General features: G+C 41.4%; 2 protein-coding genes across 2 annotated transcripts; both read left to right on the top strand.

The window, feature by feature from the left end:
* Positions 1 to 13,866: 13,866 nt before the first annotated feature.
* LOC102708569 (lysM domain receptor-like kinase 3) lies at positions 13,867 to 19,333 on the top strand. Its single transcript, XM_006644619.3, has 11 exons — positions 13,867 to 14,615; positions 15,505 to 15,582; positions 15,871 to 16,170; positions 16,709 to 16,854; positions 16,938 to 17,027; positions 17,121 to 17,226; positions 17,567 to 17,718; positions 17,815 to 17,912; positions 17,996 to 18,146; positions 18,683 to 18,790; positions 18,896 to 19,333. The coding sequence occupies exons 1-11, from the start codon at positions 13,952 to 13,954 to the stop codon at positions 19,058 to 19,060; spliced, it is 2,058 nt and encodes a 685-aa protein (XP_006644682.3). The 5' UTR covers positions 13,867 to 13,951; the 3' UTR covers positions 19,061 to 19,333.
* Positions 19,334 to 22,043: 2,710 nt separating this feature from the next.
* Positions 22,044 to 26,797, top strand: LOC102707181 (probable glutamate carboxypeptidase LAMP1). The gene is made up of 12 exons (XM_015837259.2): positions 22,044 to 23,174; positions 23,257 to 23,324; positions 24,127 to 24,208; positions 24,440 to 24,532; positions 24,605 to 24,760; positions 24,948 to 25,010; positions 25,138 to 25,225; positions 25,350 to 25,439; positions 25,527 to 25,615; positions 25,828 to 25,944; positions 26,036 to 26,176; positions 26,281 to 26,797. The coding sequence occupies exons 1-12, from the start codon at positions 22,059 to 22,061 to the stop codon at positions 26,461 to 26,463; spliced, it is 2,286 nt and encodes a 761-aa protein (XP_015692745.2). The 5' UTR covers positions 22,044 to 22,058; the 3' UTR covers positions 26,464 to 26,797.

Genomic DNA, 26,797 nt, shown 5'->3' with positions numbered 1-26,797 from the left:
GTGCGACAGGCCAATAGATCTACCTTATAAAGTAACTGCCGGATGTAACCATATGCAGGTACGTGTAATTTATCTCCAAGAATTTTATCTAACTATTAATCAATTGCTTGAGAAAAGAAGAAATCCGGCCGTCAATCAATTCCGTGGGACTTTGGGTCATCGGACATGCATGCATGGCTAAACAATTCAATATATACCTTATCCAAAGGGTTCGATCCTAACTTCCTATCTATTATATATATATAATAGAAAAAAATAGCTTTCACGTTGTCTCTTATGGGCTAGAAATTTTGGGATTAATCATAAAAATAAAAGGAGAAAGGATATTTTTTAATCAGGCAAGAAAAGAAATTTAAGGTTTTAGGTTTCTATAAGAGAAAAAATAGAATAGATTTTTTTAATCGGACGAAACGTGTGTAACAGCGAGAGAGAAAAAAAAGAGAATAGATCAGTTTTTTTTGGGATCGGACAAAGAAACGCGTGTGACAGCAAGGAGAAAAGAACATATTTTTTCTTGAATCGGACGAAACGTGTGTAACACCGAGAGAAAAAATCAGTTTTTTTAATCGGACATATGAGATTAATTAACAGTTTTAGACCAATGATTACCGACAATCTATAAAGTGTTTATAATAGAAAAAGAAGCCACCACATTTACTTCCACGGGCTAGAAAATTCTATATTAATTAAAAGTAAGAGAGAAAAACTTTTTTCATAGGACAAAGAGTTTTTTAGGAGAAAAAGTAACTTGATTTTTTTTGATTAAAAAGAACGTGATTTTTGGATTTTTTTTTGGAATAAAAAAAGATAATGATTTTGAAACTAAAATATTTATTTTATTTTATAAGTGAACACTATGTTATTTGAAACAAGTTATGGACAATCACAAATAAGTAATATATATGGAAGATATGTGATTGAAGAAGACAGAGGGAGAAATAGATATTTTTCCATAAATTTTATACAACTTTTATCTATTGTAGTATTATTCTTAGATCTATTATGTTATTAAGATAATATAAAAGGAGTCACTGCTTTATTTTATAGAGCATTAAATATAAAAGTTTGGTCTAAGTTACATCTGAGTTTAAAACTATATTGCCACTTTAATATTTATATTTTATAATATAATATAAAACTATATTTGATATTATATAAGAAATTTCATAACGAAGATAGCCGTGCAGTCTGCGCGGACCACTATGCTAATTCTAGTAATAAGTGATTAAGTTGCTAAGATCATCCCCAACAGCTCTTCTATCCTATCATATATCCTAAAAATAGAGGACGATGCGTAAAATTATTGCTTCAACGGAACATATATTCCATCCTCTATTTTTAGATGTACTCTGTATCAGGAGAGAGAACATCCATCATCTAAAACTCAATTGTTACCGCATGTAGCAAGTTGAGGTTGAGTTATTTCAATGGATGAAGAAGACAACTGCTGATGAACTTGTATATATATTCAAGCTAGTCATGGAAATCAAATCGTTGAAAAATAATTGTTTCTCACGGCTGAAAATTAAATATCTTGGAAATCTACAGAAAAAAGCCAGTCAACTTCATGCTGGTAATCACTGTTGGAAATTACCATGGTTAGTCACAGTTGGAAAGCAGTGGTCCAAATAATTAATATTCGTGTACAGTGGTTCAATTTATATACATTCCAAAACTTTGTCCACTATAAAATATAAAATAAATGCATGATAGTTATAAATATAATAGTATAATATATAGATGCTTTAATATGGATGATCTGCTGAAGCACACAAATATATATATAGAGGATGAAATTGTTGTAGATGACCATCTAAATTTAAATTTAGATGAGTTGGTTGGCTGGGATGCTCGTGGTTGTGCGAAGTGGAGTCCGTTAACAACAGATTTTGATCTGCTATTTGGGCCACTTTGTTACCGGGCTCGATTTGCATACGCATCTTTTGAATGTCTGCTTTGGGCTTTTGTGCTAAAGATTTGAATCTATTAGGTATTAGGATGGCTCGAAATTTTTGGACTTTTTTTTTTTTGCCTGTTTGCATGTGCGCCTCACGTATGCCCTCTCTATTTTGAGGGCCCATTGGATGGCCAAATACGAAAAATACGAACGGCATATTAGTGGAAATATAAAAAATTATGGTTAAAATTTTATATTTGTATTCTTAACTATTTAAATACTAATGTAAAACAAATATTATAATTAAAAAACCACAAAACAGTTTAAAAGTCAGGTTAAATTTTAATTTTGGTAACGACATATGCGTTTCAGGCCGGCCAAAAGATGGGGCCTTGAGTTCTTTTAGGTTTAATGCATGGGCCACATGATTTTCATGGCAAAAAAGGAAAAACATCTCGTGGACTAATACTGCTATCTTTTTACTTTTGCTTTATAAACCAAAATTTAAATTTCCAACCTTAAATTTAGAGTTAATTTTAGATTTTTTTCATCTTGGATTATTTTTCCGACTTGACTTTTTATATTGCTAAGATAAGAACACGTACATAAAAAATTTATTCATAAAATATTTTCTGTTTGTAAATATGCTGTTTGACTTTTTCCTTCAATAAGCGAAAAGATTGCCCCCTGAAACAGAAGAAATACATACACTTGTTTCTTGCATCTTTTGGATTCTTAGAATTTCGCCAACTACAAGCAAATGTTGTGTGCACCAGTTCAAGCATCATGGGACATTCAGCCCTTCTGTAAAAACTGCAGATAAGTTGGCAGCCCAGAACCAGAAGCATTTTGAGCTTATAGATAACAACCCTTCAGCCCTTCTGAACTCCAAGTTCTCAAGTGAGTATAAATGCAGTCATGTCCCTTAGGATTTACGATGTTTCAACGACTTTAATGAGCTCCTGAAAGTATATTCTTAGGTGTAATGAAACCACCATGAATACAGAAAGTAATAACAGCAACACTTGCAGGTTAGAACAAACAGAGTGCTAAAATGGTCTCAGCACACTTCTCTTCTTGACCTCAGCATCTTCATCGACCATCAGTGCCTTCCTCCTCTTCATCGTCATCATCTAGATCTTCTTCGTCATCACCATCATCCTAGAGTTAAAATGAAGCAATCAGCTAAATCATATGCTTGTCTGTAAGTGTTATAACTGAAATGTGTTATAAGATTAAATGTAATAATATGTTCTAATTATATTAATGAATCTAGGTTGGTCATTTTGGCCAGCCCGGGAAAAAATAATATGTTCTAATTATTCAAGTAAATTAAAAGGTAAATCTACAGTTGAACAAAATTACAACCATTTAGAAAGTTAAAAACGAACTGCTCTGATAAGTAAGGGGGCCTTAAGAGCAGGTACAATAGCAGGCTATAAGCCAGTTATAAACATATTTTAAGAAGACAAGAGAGGAGAGAAAAGATGGGTGAGCTACTAATTTGTAGTTAGCTGTAGCACGTACTCTAATACACAATATGTGTATGGCATGTGAGACATGGTGATATATGTTTTGTAGGTAGCTATTGTACGAGTTGGCTATAGATGAATTGGAGCTGATAGTTAGCTATACTAGTGGGCCTGTTTAGGGGAGTTTTAGATTCTGAGAAACTACTGCTTGGTAGCCAGCTTTTGAGATTCTGGAAAAGCTCCTAAACCCAATTTTTCTAGATTCTGAATTCTTAATTCATTTTCTAGAATCTGTATCTATAGATTCTCAAAAGCTGTGGGCCGTTTGGAGCAGCTTCTGGCAGAAGCAGTTTCTGGAAAAAGTTACAGCTGAGAGATGCTCCTCCAAACAGGCCCACTGTTGAACTTGCTCTAACAACTGGTTTTACTGGTGAGAGGTATGAATCAAACTTGGTTCATAGTTGAGAGAAACAGAACAGACTTTTCCGCAAAAGGAATGGGCCAAGCTCGCTGCTGGCATAGGGCCTTATAAGCAGTAAATAGTACAGGCCCAATATGATGTTCGGCCGAGCCTGTGCTATTTTCTTCCCGGAAAGTACGCTGCTCCTGGGATGTTGGCTGTCCATGCGGTCCTGGAGCACGCCCATGTGCACAGTGAGGTGCACACGGAGGTTACGCTCGTCCACCGTAGAGCACGACAACTTGAGCTAGGAGTCGTTCTGTAGGGGATTGGTGTTGGAAAAAGTCCAAGTCACCGAACTTTGCAAGTTTATTTTTCGTTATTTAACTAGAATAACAGAAATATGTACCACTAAACTCATATAGGTCATTTAAAAAGGTTCCTTAGCAGTATTGATTTTTTTTTACTAGTTTCGCTGATGACGGGTTCGATGGGTCCCACATATTAGGTTATTTTATTTTATTTTCTCTTCCCTTGTCTTCTTTTCACTCCTCCCCCTTCTTCCTCTTTTCTACGTGTATAGCTCGTAAGAGACGGCAACAAATTGGGCAACCGATCGGTAGCTAGTATACAAAGGAAAGAATGGTTAATTACTTGATTGATTAGTCGTTGCAATGCATGCGTCCGGAGTTATGCCTTGCAGATGACCACGAAACATGGGAGCAGCGCCCTCGGGTTCAGCATGGTAGAACTCCTCGATGTTGGAGTAGGGCCCGACCTTGCCGACGAGCAAATCGAACTGTCGAAGCCGGTCTGGCCGGCGAACTCCTTGAGGTTCTCGAGCGGCTTGTGCACCCTGCCGGCGATGACCCTGCAGACCAGCAGCGCTTTGCGCGTGGCGGCCGGGTCGTCGTCACCGCCGCCGGGGACCTCGATGGACTCGTAGGTGCGGCCGCTGGTGGACGTGGTGAATGAAAGAGAAACTAATCTATGTTTGGCTGTGGAAGGAACGTCGTACGGTGCGACGGTAGTACGTGTTTTCTCAATCTCTAGTACATACGTATTACATGCATGTTTCAGATATATTCTAACAGTGAAGACACCGACGCCGGCCTTGCCTTCCTTCTTGGCGGAGAAGCCATGGCAGATGATGCGGCAGACGACGCACTTGTCGAGCGCGGCGTAGGCTAGAGGATGAACCGACGGCGCACTTGCCTTACATGTTCTACTGCTGTAAATGGCTGGGATGCATCTTTTAAGGTCTTGTTTGGTTGGTTGGGATTTAATTCCTAAGAGAAATCTATTCTGGGAGGGATTGGGTGAACCTCTTCCATGTCACCCAATCTCCGTGGGGTTTGAATTCATAGCTTTCCCATAATCTCTTTCATGAAAACATCCGTTCGTTTTGGTAGGGATTTACAAAAAGTAGCATGTTAAGATTTTACACATTATCACATAAGGTGACTGGATTTTTTCCACACCACCAATGAAGAAGACTAATTTCTCGGTCAAGACAATAGAAAAATCCTACGATGGGCCGGGCTAGAACCTCGACTAGGCTTAACCGAATAACGATTTTTCTATTAGCCAGGATTTATTCCGCAGGGGAGAAATCCGAAGGGTTTGTGGCCCAATCCCGCTCAATCCCGCGTAGTCCCCTCCAACCGAACAAGGTCTAAAGGAGATAAAAACCATGAAGTTATTGCTCTCCATAGTCATCGTAAGCCATAGGTAGTGGATGCTCTGGTGCGATGTGGTAATCGACGGAGATGACGACCGTCGCGGCGCGGGCGGCGAGTTCTCGGACAGCAGTCGTGTGTTGCCTCAGAAGCATGGCTGTAGGAGTATTATGCCCTCGATGTTGACGGCGCTATGTCGTGCAGGATGTTAGCGCCAGAGCTCTCGCCAGTGACGAAGATGCACGATTCGGTCGGCGTAGTCCTCGGCTCATTGATGGCGATGCCACCACCTGAACCTGTTGTCCACTGAGCGCGGCCCACGCGGGCCACACGTCGTCGGGGACCCAACTGTCATCGGGGATGCCGCTGCCTGAGCCCACCGGCCCACGCCGCCGCCCGCTGTCCGCGCCCCAGCCTGCAGGCCAGCACCGCCCGTCGCCGGCCGTGAGCTAGAAGGACAGGAGAGAAGCAGAGAAAGAGAGGAAGAAGAGAGAGGAGAGTAAGGAAGAGAAAGGAAGAAAAGAATGGTTTAGGAAAAAAAACATGACACGTGGGATCCACCGGACGCCACATCAGTAAAATCAGTCAAAAAATGAGTCAATACTGTCGAGAAACCTTTTTTAAACGGATTATACGAGTTTAGGGATACACATTTCTGCTATTTCAGTTAAGAGACAAAAAAACAAAACTAAAGTGCAGAGACCTTTGGTGGACTTTTTGCATTGGTGTTCACTGCCTGCTCAACCAGTCAGATGGCTACCCATTGTCTCCGCGCAGCGGCCCATCTCCTAAATGCCAGCATAGTGTAAATATCGCTCGTTGTGTTAATCAGGAAGTAGTATCTCTTGGTAGGTTACCTCTTAACTAACACTAAGTACGCATATGAATTTCCAATCAAACTCTTATTTATGAGATTAGTTTTATACCTCAAGTGGTGAGAAGGTCTATATAACTTTGTATCACAAAATAATACCTTTGATAAAAGGTCATATTTGACACAGCTTAAAATCCTAGATCTATGTTGGATTTGAAGTTGATAAGTTAAATTGATGTGCTCTAAAAGTTTTATAGTTGATAAAAATAGAAACAAAATGATTCATCCATATGTTATTTATGTAATCATGTATTCAGAGATATGTAGAGCTAGAATTCCCAGCTCGAATAAATCTTGGATTTGAAACTATAGGAAATAAAAACTGACAATCCTATCTTTTCGCTTTTTCTTATGTTTATAAGCAAAAATTTGAATTTTCAACATTAAATTTGAGTTGATTTGGGGGGGGGGGGGGGAATTTCATTGCAGTTTACTTTTTAGCCTTGGCTTTTAGTTTGCTAACAACATATATATAAAATTTTTATTCATAAATTATTTTTCATTTATAAATATGTAGTTTGATTTTTTTTCCCTAAAAAAGCCAAACAATCAACCTTGATTAGGGTAGCGTTCTTCTCCTCAACTTATTAACCCAGATTCCCTCATTTTTTTACTCGTACGCTTCCCGAACTGCTAAATGGTATATTTTTTCAAAAGATTTTCTATAGAAAAGTTATTCTACAAAAATCATATTAATCTATTTTATAGGTTTTATAATTAATAAATAATTAATCATGTACTAATCTATTATTATATTTTCTACGTCGGATAAGTAATACTCAGCCAAACGCGTCCTAGGTAGCTGTATTTGAGCATAATACTTTAATTAAACGCGTTAGTGCAAGAACTTGGTCGATAAATATATTTGACCTCGACAAATAAGCGGGTTGATGTGATAAGTTGGCAAAGTGCGTGGATTCTTGATCAAATGATCTATTTTGCTTGGCAAGTCAACCACATTAGCACTAGTATTGAATAGGAACGTTCTTTTAGCCTAGTGGCTAACAGCACCCGCTGAGTTCAAGCGATAAAATTATATATATAAAATTTTATTCATAGATTATTATCGTTTATAAATATGTCATTTGACTTTCTTTTATGAAACAACCAAACAATTACCCAGAACTTCCATGTTATGTCCTCATATCTGGTTTGAAAATTTTCGTTGCAAAACTGAAAGGTTACACGACCCCATTCCCCTTTGCAAAAATAATAATAATAATCATAATAATAATAATAATAACAACAATAATAATAATAATACGTTAATCAGTGATAGCTGCAGAACTGCAGTTATATGCATATTTGGCATCTGCCTGTACAAAATATAGAATATATTCTTTTCCGGCACAACATTATTGTCGGTGTTCTAATATTGACATAGGCCTGTTAGCCAAACAGGAGAGGAGATAGAGTAGAGGAGAAAGCGGTTCCTGCCGGTCACCTAACACATGACATGAATCGCTTATAGCGAGCTGGACAGTGTTCAGTGCATGCTGTGCAGCACTACCTGGCTGTACCCCCACCACTCATGAATGCCCCTGCTTTTGTAGTTCTGTCTCCCACTCTCCAGTTGCCACTAGGAGTGACCGTGTTGGTAGCCTTTTTAAAGCCCCAAGCAAGAATGTATTCCAAGCTAATATCACATGGTCTAACATACTATGGCGCGTTACTTTCAAAGTTTATAGTTACCTGATCAGCCTCACGTAAAATAGCACATATAATAGGAGAGCAATTTTACCATCTTGATAAGGTACAAGGAGATATTATTTTTTTTCAATATAAATTTGGTACCTCTTAGTACTTAGATACTCCGTGGCGGATTTATCGGAGGGGCTAGCAGAGCCCCCTACATGTCGGATCTTCTGTATAAAATTAAGGAGAGAGGAGGGAGAAAAAGAGGAGAGGGAGAAGAATAGGTAAAGAGGATCTTCACATGGTCTAAAGAAGTAAGAAGGTAACTAGCTTCCAATCTTTGGATCTTAGATCCGTCACCGTAGATTCTATGAGTTACTAAATTTTACACTAATTTTTTGGTATCTCCTAGTACCTACTCAAGAATTGTAAAATTGCTTAATACATGAAGTTTTCAAACGAAACACACCATTTATCAATTTGAGATTCATTCCGCCAGATATCGAGAAAGTAGCTAAGTTTAGAACGGCCCCCGGAAAGTTAAGCAGTGGATCCCAATTTCTGCTGCATTATGTGGTACGGCGATTAGTTCTTTCGTCGTAAACCGAGGTTCTGCAGTCTGTACTCTGTGCCGCAAACGGGAGATCATCCACAGTATCATCTTTTTATATGAAAGCTACTCCAACCTATAGCTGATGAAAAGATTTCGGGCCAGGTCCCCAGGCTGGAGTGCTGGACCAGGTCCGATGAGGATATACGCTCTAACGCTCTATACGTGGTGCGGTGTGCAAAGTCCTAATGGTCCACCACGTCTATCAGGAAAACCCAACTCGGTTGTTTTGCACTCCGCCCTTTTCAAGCCGTGTCCTGCTGCAGATTGTGGCCGTGAAAGGTGTACGTGAAGCTGCGATCACCCCATCTTATCGATCGGCTTTGTTACGTTTCACTTGGTGGGGCTCTCCTACCGGCGACTGGGGCCATCCCCATTATTGCGTCCATCGAAGCAAGCCATGTTCTCTAAATAGAGTTCATGTGCGGGTGTGGATTTATGGAATCTGTCGTGTATTTTCGGCGTTTAATGGAAAATACCCGGCCGCCCCGCCCGGTACCGTGCGTGGACAGTCCCGGCCGGCTGGGAAAACGTAACAGCTACTCCTCGCCCTCGCGCGTCGCGAGACCGGGCGCTCTCTCTCCCACGTACGATCGCGCGCGCGGCGCCGGTGCCGTCGTTGCGCCGTTGCGCGGGCATCGCACGTCGCCCGTGAGGCGCGCTGCGCCGCGAGAGCCGAGAGACGGTGATGGCTCGGCCGCGCAAAGGTGCGCGCGGGGTGCGGCGCCTGTTCGCGCAGAAGCGGCCGCCACGCGCGCGCCGAGGTGGGGGGGCGTGGCAAAGGAAGCGGCGGCAAACGTGGGACGAACAGGCAGCGAGGCAGACTAGTGGTACTGGACGGGCGCCGCGCGGCGCGTGGGGACGGAATCAAAACGGTGCCTGGATGAATACGCGCGTTCCTAATAATCGCTTGTTGATTTGATCGACTACAACAGCTGGTGCTTATATAGTACGATTACGAGTACTACCAACGCATGAATTAAGGCAGGCGTTGGCTCAGCTGTAACGACAGGGGAAGCGGAGCTTTTCTTGTCTCCCTACGTGTGACTGCCAGTTTAGTTGCACATTAATCGTGGTCTGCTTCTCAATGGTTCAGCAAAAGCAAAGCAGGTGATTTGGTCACCTGCTTCTCTGTTTCTATGCTGAGCTTGCACTAACCCTAATAGCATACTCAATAGCTCATCTAAATTTGATCATCTATATCTTCATTTGATGATCATCTAAACCAGTTTCATCATTTATATCTCTTTGTACTCCACTGCAACATCCATATATAACATCATCTATATTTTTTGAAGGATAGGGAGAGATCATCCAGATATAAAGATTCTTTCTCCTAATATGAATGACATCTAAAAATATATGATAGGATAGCCGTTCTGTTGGAGCTCAATTTGTAGTCTTCATTATCTATTTTCAAGATAGATGATGAGATAGATGATCTGTTGGGGATGCTCTAAGAGTGGTACAATAGCAGGCTATAAGCATATTTTAAAGAGAGAAGAGTAGGGAGAATAGATGTGGGCTACTAATTTATAGCCAGCTGCACATGAGCTTCGAGACAAAATATGTATATGACATATGGGATCATGTATTGATTTTTTGTAGATAACTATTGTATAAGTTAGCTATTAGATTGACTATAGATGAATTGGAGCCAGTAGTTTGCTATATTATTGAACTTGCTCTAAGGTCCTAAACAAGGGCACTAGTAGCAATCGTGGTACGGGATAATCCAACACTGTAACCACTATCCACCGTATACACGGGCACTAGGTAGCAATCGTGGTACGGGATAATCCAACACTGTAACCACTATCCACCGTATACACGGGCACTAGGTAGCAATCGTGGTACGGGATAATCCAACACTGTAACCACTATTCACCGTATACACGGTAATATTCGGACAGCTGACAGCACTTAGCGGTAGCACACGCTAAGGCCTTGTTTCGTTTCTAAATTTTTTTTCTAAAAACATCACATTAAATCTTTAGACACCTAAATAAAGCATTAAACATAGATAAATCAAAAAACTAATTGCACAGTTACGGAAGAAATCTTAAGACGAATTTTTTGAGCCTATTAAAAAATGATTAGCCATAAGTGCTACAGTAACCAACAAGTACCAATGATGAATTAATTAGTCTCAAAAAATTCGTCTCGCGGTTTTCAGCCGGAGTCTGAAATTTATTTTATAAATAGACTACGTTTAATATTTTAATATATATTAAAAACTTGATGTGATGTTTTTGTAAATTTTTTTATAAACTAAATACCACCTAACCCACGGGCCACGGCGTATAACTAAAGGATAACCATCCTATATTTCTCGCAGAGCTGGTGCCGGTGCCACGCGCGCGCCGCCGCAACCGCGCATGCACGGCTGCAGGCCTTTGTGAGCTGCAGCGAGGCGTTAAAAAAAAAACCCCCGGAGATCTGAGTGGATGTGTGCGTACGGAAACGCTCAGACAACTCAGCTAGAAAACCGTTCTTTTCTTGCCTGTCTGTACCGAGACGCTGGCAGTGGCGTGGCGTGGCGTGGCGGTGCGCCACCACCATCACCACCACCTCATACCTCCTCCATGGTACCAGGCAACCAGCTGTCGGCCACCCCACGTGCGGGGGCCTTTGGCCACATCGGCGCATGCATCCTTCGCTGCCGCTCGGCTCAGACCTTTAACGACGGCCAGCTACCACCTTACGGGCAGTACTCCCCCTGCTTTACTCAAGCTGTGTATGCTGCTAGTTAATGGTTAGTGCAATAGTGGTGGTGGTGTAACTGCGAAACTATTTCGTGCTGTGTACGTGGTGGATTGATTGCTCAGGGTACCATAAGTTGTACATGCTGCAGTAGTCGTGGTTGGGATGCTCGGGATATCGGAAGTTGCACAGTAGAAGTACGCATCTGCTCTGCATTTCTTATGGAGGGTAAGAGTTCTCCTTTTTCGAACGAACTGGGGTGAGCGGGAGAGATGGCCACAAACCAACAGGCAACAGTTTAGCGCGGATGGAGCAGTAGATCTCTCGGTTAACATCATTGAACAATATTGCACGTAGCACCTAATACGTGTGGGGTATAGACAACTATAGAGACGAATTGACGAAAGCTGCATGAACTCACCGACGAACGACTCACCGTCAAACTGTCCGAATGAGGAGGGGGCAGCTACAGTTAACTACCTCTGCTACACTCATCTTTATTTCGGAACAGTAATTAACGAGCTAGTGGAATCTTTGATCATCGGGTGCTTTTGGATTGCTAACCTTTTTCAAAGAGTAAAAATAGTGCCCAAGACAAACGGAAGCTCGTTAATTGTGCGGTCCTGGGTTTGGCCCTGCTTCCGTTGTTTTGTGCGTGGATTGATCCCCGTGCGGAGTAGATTTCCAATTCCTACGTCGGCCCCGAAGTTTCTTTGATCTTGGGTGTGGATTTATTTACGGTCCCCGAGTTTTCGCCCTCGGTCACCAAATAAGAGCAAGACTAATAATATAGCCAACAAACTAGATATAAGACTCTTTATAGTTTTTTTATAATCCACTCATATAATGGTTAGCTATTCACTTTTAATGCAAGAATCACATGTCTCTCACATGATATCTTAGTTCTTGTGCCTGAGCTGGCTATAAGTTTATAGTCAGCTCCTCCTCTCTCTCCTCCTTTTCTCTTTTCCACATCAGCTATTATACTTGCTCTAAAGATTATTTTGTATCGTCGTCGGTAAAAATCTCACTAACTAAATTACTAACATTTCATCTCTTTTATATAATAAAATATTTTAGTTCTACATATTTATCTATAAATATATTTATATACTCTACGTATGCCTACATTTATCTACATCTATGACTATATGAATCTAGGTTAAGAACATCTTAATAAAATAAAACAAAGGTAATACATATCTATTTAATTGTTAATTGTTTCAATATCTATTTACCCAACCCCTTTCTCCTTTGGCAAGCATACCGTAGGCCATTGTACCCATGAGGTACTTTATAATTCCCCGATCTTTTTGCTAAGGGCCACTTTGAATCACATGAATGAAAAAAATAAAGAAATAGGAAAAACATAGTATTCTAACAGGAAATGTAAATGTAAGTATAAAACAGATGACTGCAAAACACAGAAAAAACGTAGGAATGACCGTTTAATTGTACCACAGGAAAAACACATGAATTTGAGGAGAGATAAAGACTTCCACGAGGTTCTACCTCTCGTTAAATTTTTTCCAAAACTTGTATGGGAAGAGACATTTCATAGGAATTTTATATGATTTTATAGGGTTCATTCCTTTAATTTAAAGGGCTTTGTAAGAAAATTTTTTATAGGAATAAAATTCTCAATTTCCTTTGAATAAAGGGGGCTTAAATAAATTTGGTTCTGAAAAATCCAACCTGTTCCCTACCCCTTTGGTATTATATATATATAAGCATATAAAGATGGTGATTGAGGAGAAGGCCAAATGAAATATTTATAAATTGAAAACGAAGGCTAAAAAATAAACTATAGTGAAAAAACCACAAAATGTACTTTAAATTTAAGGTTGAAAATTTCAAATTTTGCATTATAAGCATGAACAGAAGCAAAAATATAAGACTAAAGTTGCACGATGCTAATACTTTATCTCTGGTATTCTATCTGTTTATTTTATTTGACATTGACATTTGAACCCACGTTTAACCATTTATTTTATTTAAAATTCGTATGTAAACATGTAAAAGTATAAAACATTCTTAAATTAGTTTTAATAATAAATCAAGTCATATTAAAATAATTAATAATTACATATTCTTTTAATAAGACAAATAATTAAACCTAAATTTAAAAGTTAAATGTGCTTTAAAAAAAGCGGAGAGAGTATTCTATCGAGAAAGGCGTATAAAGTGGCACACTGTTGAGATTAGATTTAATCCAGGTCAGACGCCAACAAAGCACTTGAAAATGTACCGTCATCGGAAGAGCATTGATTTCGCTCCCTTGATCAATGATCACCGTTATTAACCGGGGCTTTACTCGTCTCGTCGGCGAGGCCGCAGAGGCCTACCTTGTACCCAGCAGTCCAGCGCAGCTTAAACCGGGTACCACTCCAAGAAGGACGGAAAAAATATCGATGATTACTGATGGATGCAAGGGCAATATGGGCATAGCACACGCAAGGAATGAAGGGAGCCCGTGTGATATCCTGCTACCATGGCCGTGCGTGCGTGCGTGCGTGCTTGCCTGCTAATTAACCCCGTCGTCTTACTAAAGCGCCGTCCCCCAGCGTGCTCCAGTGACCCGACCACGCGAAGCATCCAGCTCTCTGCTCCGCCACTGCCACCTCCATGCCCCACCACCACCACCTCGCCACCTCGAGCCCAGAACCCTAGCCCCCAGTCCAATGCCGCCTCCCCGCCGCCGCCCGCGCGCGCGCGCGCTTCTCATCGCCCTCCTCTTCCTGGCGGTCGCCTCCCGCGGCGAAGGCGCCGGCGGTGACGCCCCGGGCAACGCCACCCCCTCGGCGCCGCTCGCCTGCTCCGAGCTCTCGCGCGTCTGCACGGCGTTCCTCGCGTTCCCGGCGGCCGGCGAGGCCGCGAACGCCTCCGTGCTGGAGTCCATGTTCGACGCCGCGCCGGGTGACCTCACGGCCGACGCGGCCGCCAGCCCGGGCTACGCGTTCGTCCGCAAGAACTGCTCTTGCCTCGCCTCCCGCACTTACCTCGCCAACACGACCTACACTGTCCCATCCGCCGCCGCGGAGACACCGAACACCACAGCGGCCGACGTGGCTGCCGCGGCGTACGCCGGGCTAGCCGTGCCGCCGCCGGGCGGACCTGCTCTGCGACCGCCGCGCCCCGGCGCCGTGGTGGCTCTCCACCTACTCTGTGGCTGCTCTTCCGGCCCCTGGAACTATCTCCTCAGCTACGTCGGCGTCGACGGCGACACGGTGGAATCGTTGTCAAGTAGGTTCGGGACCAGCATGGACGCCATCGAGGCCGCCAATGGCATGGCCGGCCCTGATCCCATAACCACGGGGAAGGTGTACTACATCCCACTAAACTCAGGTGAACAGATGTTTCGTGATAATTCAATCCGACAGTTTGATCAAACTTCCATGTTTACGCATTATATACCGGGAATGTACCGTTTATTTCACAAACACGGGCAAATTATTTGATCTAATAGTTTATATATCTGATATTGTATAAAGAATGTAATGCCTTATTTAACAAGGGAGTAACAGAGATGCTTGCCCATTATATGGTAATCGGCTAGATAGAACTGGGATTTAACAGTTCATTTCTTTATTGATTTCAATTCAATGGGAAGGAGCATGAACACAGTTCAGCCTAAACAAGTCTCTGAAATTTGCTACCACCATGGAATTGCGAGGTCCATATGATTATTATCTTCAGAGTGTAAACTGAAGGGAGTAAAATAATCCCTTCAGTCCTTGACTGGTTGGTAGCATATATTGATGTGCTGGTACAGACAAATTTGGCACAAACAATGAGGCACATTGTGATATCCGGTGATTGTACTCAGAACATATGCCATGTTTCTAAGTTTTTCTAAGTTAATTCAATTATGTTGCCACCAAACATAAGGTAATATGTGTTACCTGTATTTAATAGTGATGAGACCCTAAGTTACAAGCATGGACCACAATACACTTAATATGTGGCAATGTTGGCCTTTGCGGTTACCAAATTGCTTCATCTTATTTTCTTGTTTCCATTATGTTCCGTCTAACCTTATCCAATGTTATAATTCATATCTATATAGTACTCTCTTCTTGGCATAAAAATATTACTCCACTTGGTTCTTTTATGGACTTTTAAATTGTTTTATTTTGGATACTTCTCTTCTAACTTGTAAGGTTTTTTTTTTGGGCGAAGTTCTTGCTTTTAACCTCATTTTGGCTTCACTCCTGTAAAACCATGTCATTTGCAGTTCCTGGACAACCTTATGCTGTGATGTCTCCTCCTACTCCTACTCCTGCACCAGCCCCTGCACAAAATATATTCCCAGGTATGGAAGTACCTATTAGAGTTGACACACTTTGTTTGCTAGGGTATTTTTGGCAGAGATATAATATTTTGAGAACACTTGGTGCCAATAGTTGTATTACTACATGTTACCACATTTTTTTATTTCCTACAATTTTTCAGTGCATTGCCACTTCATTCTGAGAATCCTGTCCTATTTTTTCCTTCAACTATTAATGTTGGAAAGAAATTGGTTTTGTTAGTTTGGGTAGACTACAATTGGCATGTTCCTTGTTATGGTAACCTAACAGTGTTTTTCTTACAACTGCAGATGTGTCAGAACATCACTCCACAAAATTCCCTTACGGATGGGTTATTGGCAGCATGGGAGTTGCACTTGCTTTGATTGCTATTGCTCTTCTTGCACTTGTTCTGTGCAAGCTCTCCCAATACAATCCCCAAGCTCCAAATAACCAGGGAAAGAGCCCAGACCAGTCTATATCACATAAATTTCAACTTCTTAAGAGTGGTAGCTTTTGTTATGGTTCTGGAAGATACTTATGCTGCCAATTTGGAAATGTGAAACAATCAAGAACAGATGGTGGTGATCATCATACAAGTATCCCAAAAGGTCAGTTCATCTCCTGTTAACCATAATTGTGTTATCACATGATTGATAACCCGGTCACGACTGGATTTTGCAGAGTCCATTTCACGTGGATATTAATATAAGAGTGGCCTGATAAATGTGGTACCTAATATAGGCATATTACAGATAAAAATGTTCTCATATGCATAAACCTCAAGGATCTTCTTCTTTCAATCACACTGTGAACTCGTATCAAAATGTTATTCATATGACACTCATGCGAACATTGCTTTATTGCTTTCCTGCAATGATTTAGGAATGAATACAACTGATTAATTATTTTATATGAGTTCAAGTAGCACCAAACACATCTGATGATCTGAACTTCTATACGCAAGTAGTCCATCCAAATAAGATCCAAGAAAAAAACTGTCAATATACAAATTCACAATTAAATATCTTTCTTAGTGTGATGAGCCATTGGCCATTGCCAGAGGCCTAGCACACTCTACTTTGATTTCTTCTATTTTTATTTTGTTCCTGTCATATATGAGCTGTCCTCAATTTTCCTCTCACACAGGTGTCGTAGTAGACGTATTTGATAGGGAGAAGCCCATTGTGTTTACATATCAAGAAATACTTGCATCAACCGATTCATTTTCTGATGCAAATCTTCTGGGTCATGGTACATACGGTTCTGTTTATTATGGTGTTCTTCGAGACCAGGTCTGGGATCTGAGCTGATGTTTTCTACACAAAACTATTGATTTTTCCTTGTTAATAACAAACATGTTTTTTTTTCTCAATAGGAGGTCGCTATAAAGAGAATGACAGCAACTAAAACTAAAGAATTTATAGTAGAGATGAAAGTTCTTTGCAAGGTTCATCATTCCAGTCTGGTATGGCATTTTACAGTCTCGTAAACCCTTGGAACAGATTGTCTTGTATCATGTTTATTGAGTTTCATTTGTGTGACCCATGATTTGTCAAAGGTAGAGTTGATTGGCTATGCAGCAAGCAAGGATGAACTATTCCTGATATATGAATACTCTCAAAAGGGTTCACTCAAGAATCACCTTCATGATCCTCAAAGCAAAGGTATACTCTTACTCTTATTGATCAATTTGTAGAACCCTAAATCCTACATTAAAAAATGTTGATATTGTGAAAATCGTACATCCTTTTCTTTTCGGGGACCTACATCTTCTGTTTAACTCTGGTAACCTCGCCATGCAATGTTTCCATCTCCAGCACTTTTAACATTGTATTTGTCAGGTACGTAGCAATGAAAGGAAACCATCACATAAAGTTATAAAATATTGCTGCTTGAGAACATTTGTTGATTGCTACTAACTCAAGTTTCATTAACTTTTTTTTTCTGCACACTCATGTACATTTTTCATTGTTATTGATTGATATTTCCTTGTTTCTTCTCCAGGTTACACATCCTTATCTTGGATCTACAGGGTTCAAATCGCTCTTGATGCGGCTAGAGGACTTGAATACATTCATGAGCATACAAAGGATCATTATGTTCACAGGGATATAAAATCAAGTAACATCTTGCTTGATGAATCCTTCAGAGCAAAGGTTAAGTGATTTGAAATTGTTTACTTTGTTGTTTTTCCTGGTACCATTTATAACACTTTACAAACTTTTATTTACCTTCATTTTCTATCTCTGTAGATTTCAGATTTTGGTCTTGCAAAACTGGTAGTGAAGTCCACTGATGCAGAGGCTTCTGTCACAAAAGTTGTGGGTACATTTGGTTACTTGGCCCCTGAGTGAGAACTTTTACTGGTAGCTCAGTCCAGGTTTAGAAAAATAAATCTCTGGCTCAATTCTGACATTTAACTTATTATTGTAGATACCTACGCGATGGCCTGGCAACTACGAAAAGTGATGTTTATGCTTTTGGAGTAGTACTTTTTGAGTTAATATCTGGAAAGGAGGCAATTACAAGGACTGATGGAATGAATGAAGGCTCAAACTCAGAAAGGCGTTCATTGGCATCAGTTGTAAGTTTTCTAAGTTTGGCACCAAAAATTTAACATGGGTTATTTTAGGTGCACTATACTAGTGATAGAGAAGTACTCGTATAGATAAAATCTAACCTTCCATTTGCATGAGTATTTTTGTAAGTGATGTGATAATTTCAAACTTTTTATATAGAGTATGAGACTGGAGTTAATCTTTTGCATAAATTTTAAGGTGCAGGTAACAAATTACATATATGATATATACAATGGTTTCCCCTATAATGCCTTTATACTAGTATGTAAAACTTATGTATACTACCTATATTGTAGAAGAGATTTTACTAGTACAGAGTGGATCTGAACCATTGGACACTAGTGTGACCCATTAGTATAGAATAGTATGGTGCACCGTAAAGGAGATCTTTAATATATATGGCTATTATAACTTATGGGTTTAGAACTATCATGCCATCCAATGTTATAGTGTTTTTCATTGACTATGTTGATGTTTTACTATATTTTACTTGTTATTTTGACTCCAAAAGCTTTGAACTTCTTTAGTTTTAACAATGCAGATGCTGAGTGCACTGAGGAATTGTCGTAATTCAATGTATATGGGGAGCCTGAAAGACTGCATTGACCCTAACCTAATGGACCTGTATCCACACGATTGCGTATACAAGGTGTGCACGATAAATTCTTTTGGTGCTTGATAACCAGCATTTCCTCCACATATCACATAATTTTGCTTGAAAGCTAAATCTCATTCAAAGATTCTTCTTATAAAGATGGCCATGCTAGCGAAACAATGCGTGGAGGAAGATCCTGTTCTACGGCCAGACATGAAGCAGGCAGTAATCACGCTGTCGCAAATACTGCTCTCATCGACCGAGTGGGAAGCGACGCTAGCTGGGAACAGCCAAGTTTTCAGTGGTCTTGTGGCTGGGAGGTGATCCTGTGAGATTGGCCTGGTTGCGTACTCCATGCGCTCTTCGGTGATCTCCTTTCCTGCTCCACTAGAGGCGTTTTCTCCTGTAACCTTCTCCTGCATTTTGCTGGTTTCTTGCCCAGTCGAGCAGTTTTCTGCAAGTTCTTGACAGTATCTACCACAGTGCAATATATTTCTTGGTGGGTGATACAATATGTAACTATGTATGTATGTATGCATGTATGTATAACCAAATGTGCCTCGCAAGTTCCAATGCAATGATATTGCACCATATCGTCTCCTGTTTCAATAGTATGTGATGCATCAGTCTGTTTCAGTTTTGAGTCAAGATCAAAGTTAGACGGTGTGGGGCGACGAGAGCGACGGCAATCTAATGCGATCTCTCTTAACTTCTAACTATTTTGATGACTAAATATGTTTTTGATAAGTGGAATATCTCTAACTGTTAGAGATAAAACAATTTTTCCTTGACCATATTAGTTACAAACTTACTAAAACACCAGATTTAGAAAATAGAATTTGGGTACTGTTGTTGGAGTTGATATAACCGCGCCAAAATTTTGAAAGCATATGGATCCTCATCTCATTGGCATTCCAGTTTTACTTTTTGGTGTTATAATTTGGGCTAGAAACCAAACAAGCCCAAGCCTGCTTTGGCCCAAGGTAGCCCATACGACGAAAACGTTTTAAAGACTTTATTAAGCCCGGCAACGTTCTCATGCGTGCATGTGCTCCTTGTTTTATTCGAGTTGGGATATCTGGATAGGACAATGGCCAATGGGTGATATCAACCAGTCCCCCCAAAGTCCAAAAGTTGATCTATGAGTGCACTGAAATTCACGTCGATGAAAGTCGACGCCGTTGTCGTTGCGGTGCCATGCCATTCCAGTCGGCAGGAGTGTTTTTCCAGTGGAGCAGGTGATGCGATGTAAAATTGGTGGTGGTGTTGCGTTTTCTCGTTTCATCCCCGAGAAAAAAAGCAAAGGGTACGAAAACTGTCGTTTGATAGTAACTTCCTGCACAAATCGTCGTCCTGAATTCTATGCTCTGAACTGGGCCCATGGGCGCATTATTGATGTGGCATCAGCAAATCGTGGTGGTGCCGTGCCAGTGTTTGGCCTCTACTACGCTGGTACGACTGACTAATCTTGGACAGGGACATGGATGAATCTTGTTGTCGATTCGCAGTATCTGAAGTGGTTCGCCCTCGATACAGCGTCACCGTCAGTCCGTCACAGCGATGTGGTCCGATGGTGACGGCTCTTCCGGTTCGTCATTTTTATGATTTTTTTTGAAAATAATACTATTTAAATGAAAATTTTGTAAAAATAACGGTCGATACCGAAAATTACAAAATAGTACTTTGTTGAATTGAACTTGGTTGACATGGATTTAGATAAATAAACAACATGCATGGCATCAAAACAAACATATATACGCTTAAGTAATGTTTAAATTTTGTATGGTTCATTTTGACAGCAAACTAAACTTATAGCCGTATAGGTACCAGGGTAAACGAAACCAGTGATTTCTCCAATGCGGTTAACACGGTTACGTGATTATCGATCGCGTCGAGAAACCACCTAAAATCATAAAAATCCGTGATAATTACGCTCCGTCGGGTGATGATTAAAGAACTAATCGTGATCACGTAACCCCTAATATGTACCATCTTGTCTTTTTTTTTTTGAAACATATGTACCATCTTGTTGTTTTTTTGGGAAACATATGTACCATCTTGTTATTCCCACGAGAAGAGCGAGAGCGATGGGTGCCCAAGAGTTTGAACGATGGATGTGACTTGTGAGGAATGGTCACGGCGTGACTCACGCTGTGCAAACTCCGACACGTCCACTAACCTCGTACCAACCACTAAACGGAACGGCACTGCTGCCTACCGGCTACCCCTAGTGTATATACTATCTCCCTGTTCAGCAAAAACTCTATTAAGAGTACTCCCTCTGTCAACAAAAAAAACAGCGAATTCTCCGGTTTTTATGTCTAACATTTAATCATCTGTCTTATTTAAATTTTTTTAGAAAATTAGAAAAAAATAGGTCACACGTAAAGTACTATTTATAATTTATCATCTGATAAAAACAAAAATATCAATCTCAAAAAAATTTGAATAAGACGAAGAGTCAAAAATTAAAGGTAAAAAGTGAAAAGTTAGTTTATTTTGGGATGGAGGGAGTAATAGTTACGTTAAAGTTTGATAAAGGGACAAATATATTAAAATTTGAAAATCAAATTAGAAAATATATTATGATTTGGGAAAGTAAACTACATTCTTGTCATGTATCGATATAGTATATGTTAAAATTGAAGTTTCTTTACGTAGACCTTGAGGCAAAACAAACTTTGCATGCCAACGCATTGCAATAGAAACACTAAAACAATAGTATCGGTAAGGATGTGTTGTTTAAGCATTATTTCTAACTTATGTTCTGTCGTTTTTCATAAGTACATTTATTGAACCGCTCAGTGATGGATCTTTCGTAAATATTTTCTAAATAAAAGTTGCTTTAGAAAAATTATATTAATATTTTTATATAGTATAATTAAATAATTATAGATCCACTGCTTCCTTTTTTGCACACATTCCAACCCAAATAAACAACACGGTCTAACTTAGGACTACACGGTCTAACTTAGTAGTAGTAGTGCTTTATTAGAGAAAACAATCAGGGAGCACTGAGCAGTAGTACCGTACGGTAGTTCAGCTCGCGGAGTTGGAACGTTGCTCACCGTCTGCATCAACTCAATTGGGCTGAAAGCTGACGCACATACATAATCTGCCTTGATGTTTTTTTTTTCACACATTATTATAAGCGCTTAATTATTGATGCACAATTGCACAAAAAGTATACTGCGGGATAGTACTGGTCGCGTTTCCCTCGCTGCAACTTGGAACGTGTGCGAGCACCGCGCGCTGCGGCTGCGGTGCGGTGCGGCACGATTAAAATCGCAACGACGCAACCGCTTCGCGCTGACAAACTGACATGCTTACAACCGCAAGCTACTACGCCTCTCCCAGCTCAGCCCAAGCTGGTACTCCCATGCCTCGCCACGGCAAGCCGCAGCAGCGGCAGCCGCTGCTCCTCCCCGATGCCGCGCCCGCGGGAGACCGCGGGGGAGACGGCGGCGGCGGTGCCATGAGGAGGCGCAGGTTCGTCGCCTTCCTGGCCATCTCCGTGGCCCTGGTCGCCTCCTACCACCACCTCGCGCCCGCGCCCGCGTCGCGCTACCACGCGCTCTTCCTCTCGCTAGGCTCCAACGACACCGCCGCCGCGCACCTCCGCGCGCTCACCACCCGGCCCCACGTCGCCGGGACGGAGGCCAACGCCGTCGCCGCTGAGTATGTACGGGGTGTGCTCTCCTCCTCCTCCTTCCCCACCCGCGTCACGCCCTACTCCGTGCTGCTCTCCTACCCCATCCACCGCTCCCTGTCCCTCTCCCTGCCGGGTCACGCGGCCGCCTTCAATTTCGCGCTGGTCCAGGACACTTACCCCGGGGACCCCTACGTGGAGGCGTCGGCGGAGGTCATCCCCACGTACTTCGCCTACTCCGGCTCCGGCTCCATTGCCGCCGAGGTCGTGTACGCCAACTACGGCAACACCAAGGACTACGCGTACCTCGCCTCCCGCGGCGTCGACGTCGCCGGGAAGGTCGCGCTCGTGCGCTACGGGAACCTGCACTGCGAGGACATGGTGCGGAACGCCCGCGCCGCGGGAGCCGCCGCCGCGATCGTCTACACCGACGCCAAGGACTTCGGCGGCACAGGAGCGAAGGGGAAGCGGAAGTGGTTCCCCGACGAGCGCTGGTTGCCGCCGACCGGAGTGCAGGTGGGGACCCTGTACTACGGGAACGGCGACCCGACCACGCCGCTGTGGCCGTCCTGCGCGGCCGGCGAGGACTGCGAGCGGCTGAGTAAGGAGGAGCTGGACGGGAGCGCCGCGATGCCCGGTATCCCAGCCCTACCGGTGTCGGCAAGGGACGGGGAGACGATCCTCAAGGCGATGGGCGGCGATGCGGCACCGACGGAGTGGCAGGGCGGCGAGGGCGCGCCCATGTACAGGCTCGGACCCGGTCCTGCTGTGCTAAACCTCACGTACATTGTGAGTGGATCATAGTGTTCTTAGAGTCATTATTATCGAACATAACTCATCGACTCATCCTTGTTTCTGTGGAGAACTGCAGGGAAATGAGACATTAGCAACCATCGAAAATGTCTTCGCCGTGATCGAGGGAAAAGAAGAGCCTGATAGGTAACTAGTCCGTGTCTCTCGAACATGTGAAAATGGCATTCTTGATTTCGTTTATGCAGACGTACAGAATTTGGTTGCACGTGAACACGTGGTGTCATTGTTTATTAGGCTTTGACTAAGTTTGGGGATCCTACCTCTGTGCTTGTTGTTCTGTCATCTAATTCTATATACAGATTGATTTTGGAAAATATTATGTGTATAGAAAATGCAGGCTACAAGGACAATAGGATTACTTAGTTACTCTTGCCATCATTAATAACTTGAGATTTGCTTCGGTCCAACAAAAAGTATCTCGAGGTACTGGTACCTCGCGGTACCAAATCATTTCTGATCGTTGAATCTAACAGTGCACATACTACTCAGCTAGATCTAATGGTGAAAAACGATTTGGTATCTCGAGGTACCAATACCTCGAGATACTTTTTGTTGAACCTTAGCAAATCTCTAATAACTTTCATTTTTCATCAATCTCACGCATACTAATACAAAAACAAAAAGACTACGTAACCTTCACTTTATCAAATCTTAATACAATTATCTTTTACTTTATATGTTTCTAATGTATTTATTCCTTGCTTTTATAAACTCTAATGCAATGATTGCTTAGGAATGAACTTATTTTGGGACAAACAATACAAAATGATCTTAATTTTGGGATATGGGAGTAGTACATGTTGGGACAAAGCTATATCAAAGTCGATAGTTTCATTTTTCATATCATACGAGATGATTAGGTCTGGGAAATTTTGCAAGGCCAAGACAAGGCAAAGATAATGAGAATAAATTGCTTGTATGTGAACAGATATGTGATCATTGGCAACCATCGTGATGCCTGGACATTTGGAGCAGTTGATCCCAACAGTGGAACAGCAGCTATGCTTGAGGTAATCAATTCAGCATTTCAGCTTAGCGTAGAAAACCATACAGAAAAGTCATCTTCCATCAGATATTCAGATGTTTGGGGACTACATGTGCTTTTCATCCTTGCCTCTTTTAGTAAACCTTGTCTAGTTTTATTTAAGGGCATGGTTTTTTTTTGTTGATGATAAAAAATCTTTAATTTCTTAATAACAAGAGATGATGATGTAATCTTAGTATCACACCTATGTATATAGATCGCGGAAAGGCTGTACAAGCTAGAGAAGAAGGGATGGAGACCTAGACGAACAATCATCATGTGTAGTTGGGATGCAGAAGAGTTTGCTCTGGTATATCCTTGACTCTGAATTTTGGTTATCAGAAGGATGTGTAATGATGCTGAGCACACTACACTCTCTCAGATAGGGTCTACTGAATGGGTCGAGGATAACATGGATATGCTGTCCTCAAGAGCTATTGCTTATTTGAATGTGGACATATCAGTGTTCGGCCCTGGAGGTTTTAGCCCCCGATCAACCCCTCAACTTGATCAATTGATCAAAGAAGCAAGTCAAATGGTATTTAAGCTTTGCACCTTTCATTGTTTACAAATTGGACAGCCATGTTATTTTTAGATTAAGAATTATATCTAAGATGTCTTTTTGGAAAGAGAAAGAGGGAGATAATCTGTTTTTTTTTCAACACAGTCAGTATGCAGTCTTACAAAGGCACAAAATCATTTCATTTCCACCCTACTTTTTGAAGGTGCGAGATCCTGATGATCCATCGCAGACATTGTATGACACTATGATTCGCCACCATCCTCCGGTGCGTACACTGTACAGTGGTGAAATGCCATTATAATCCTGTTCTGTCCAGATGAGTTATCACAAGAGCACTCTTTGATCTGGAAAAAACTTGTCTTCGTGCTGAAGTGATAAGTTTGTCTTTGCAGATTGCTAGAGTGGCTGGTGCAGGAACAGACTTTGCAGCTTTTCTGCAATATATTGGAGTACCTTCACTTGACATGTCCTACGGAATAAGTAATGATACTATAGTGGACATCTTAATATTGATAACTCCTAATTTTTTTATTGCTTCACCATTGTTTGTAGTCTCTGCTGCTGCCATTTCCTTAGCATCTGCTAAATATTATTGTTCTTGCAGTGGAAGATTACCCTGTTTACCACTCACTATACGATGATTATGTTTGGATGGAGAGATTCGGAGACCCATTGTTTCACAGACATGTAGCATGTACTGAACTAGCTTTTGCTTGAAAAGTTTTTTCATCTCATAGCAAAAACTGATGAATCCATTTGTTTTCCTTGTACAATCATGCAGTGGCAAGTGTATGGGGTCTGATTGCTTTGAGGCTTGCAGATGATGAGATCCTACCCTTCAACTATGACTCTTACGCGTCAGAACTTGAGGTAACTTCCCTTTTTTCCTTCAATTGAGATAACCAATTTAGCCCTCAAGGCAAAACTTCGTTTCCTCGTATAAATGAAACAGGACAGAATTGTTATAGAAGATACACTTTTGCTTATCAGTAAATTTGTGGCTATGAAATTATCAGAGCTGGTGGAACAATCTGCAACAAATGCTTAACATATGAATTATCTTCTTCCCTTTATTATTGCAGAAATGCACGAAAGTTGTGGAAGGTGGGTGCCCAGGATGTCCTGTCAGTTTCGCTCCTCTACACAAGTCAATCAACCAGCTTCGGAAGGCAGCCAACAAAATTCACAAAGAAAAGATGGTAACACCTATCGATTTCAGCGAAGCAGAAGTGTATGGCGTGCAAAATTTCTCCAAGATTCCAATGGTATAACATATCGTGTCTGCTGCAGATGCTACAAGCAGATAACTGGAGACTAAAAACGAGAGACTACACAGTAAAGGTCAGAGATATCAACGATCGGTTAATGATGGCAGAGAGAGCCTTCATCAACCGAGAAGGTCTCGACGGTAGGCCGTGGTACAAACATATGGTGAGTATCATCAGTTCTGAAATTCTGCTGTTTGGCGTGCAGTTCTGATCCAAATTCTGTGCTGACAAGTAATAACCTATGTCCAACCATTTTCTTTTTGACAGATATACGCATCGTCTGACCAGGACGACTGGGGCACCAAGGCATTTCCTGGTATCGTCTCGGCCATCGACAAGGCGAATAAGCTCAACACAGCCGAATCTTGGCAGCTCCTGCAGCACGAAATTTACAGGGCTGCAAGGGCTGTGTCCAAGGCTTCAGCTGTCCTTGATGGTAGGCTAACATGATACATAGATGATTCACTGCATTTCATTTTGTGCAGCTTAAACACGGGATACCAGCTCTCCATAGCTACGACGATATGATATAGTTACATATGTACCTGTCAACATATTGAGGAACTATCCTAAGTCAGTATCGTAATTATTGGTGTTAATATTACCCTCAGTGATTCTATAGCATACTACAAATAATTTGTTGTAAGAATTTTTGCAGATGGGTTAACCCGATTCCCATTGAATAAAACGGGAAGCATACTTGTTTAAGAGTTACGTTACTGTCTACATTTCACTGTCGTAGCGTACCACAACAAATTGAGCAGCGTGAATCTGTTTTTGTAAT

Source organism: Oryza brachyantha, chromosome 1 (assembly GCF_000231095.2).
Source record: "Oryza brachyantha chromosome 1, ObraRS2, whole genome shotgun sequence".
Taxonomy (NCBI): Eukaryota; Viridiplantae; Streptophyta; class Magnoliopsida; order Poales; family Poaceae; genus Oryza; species Oryza brachyantha.
The sequence above is the reverse complement of the archived record's forward strand: the minus strand, read 5'-3'. Positions and strand labels throughout refer to the sequence as shown.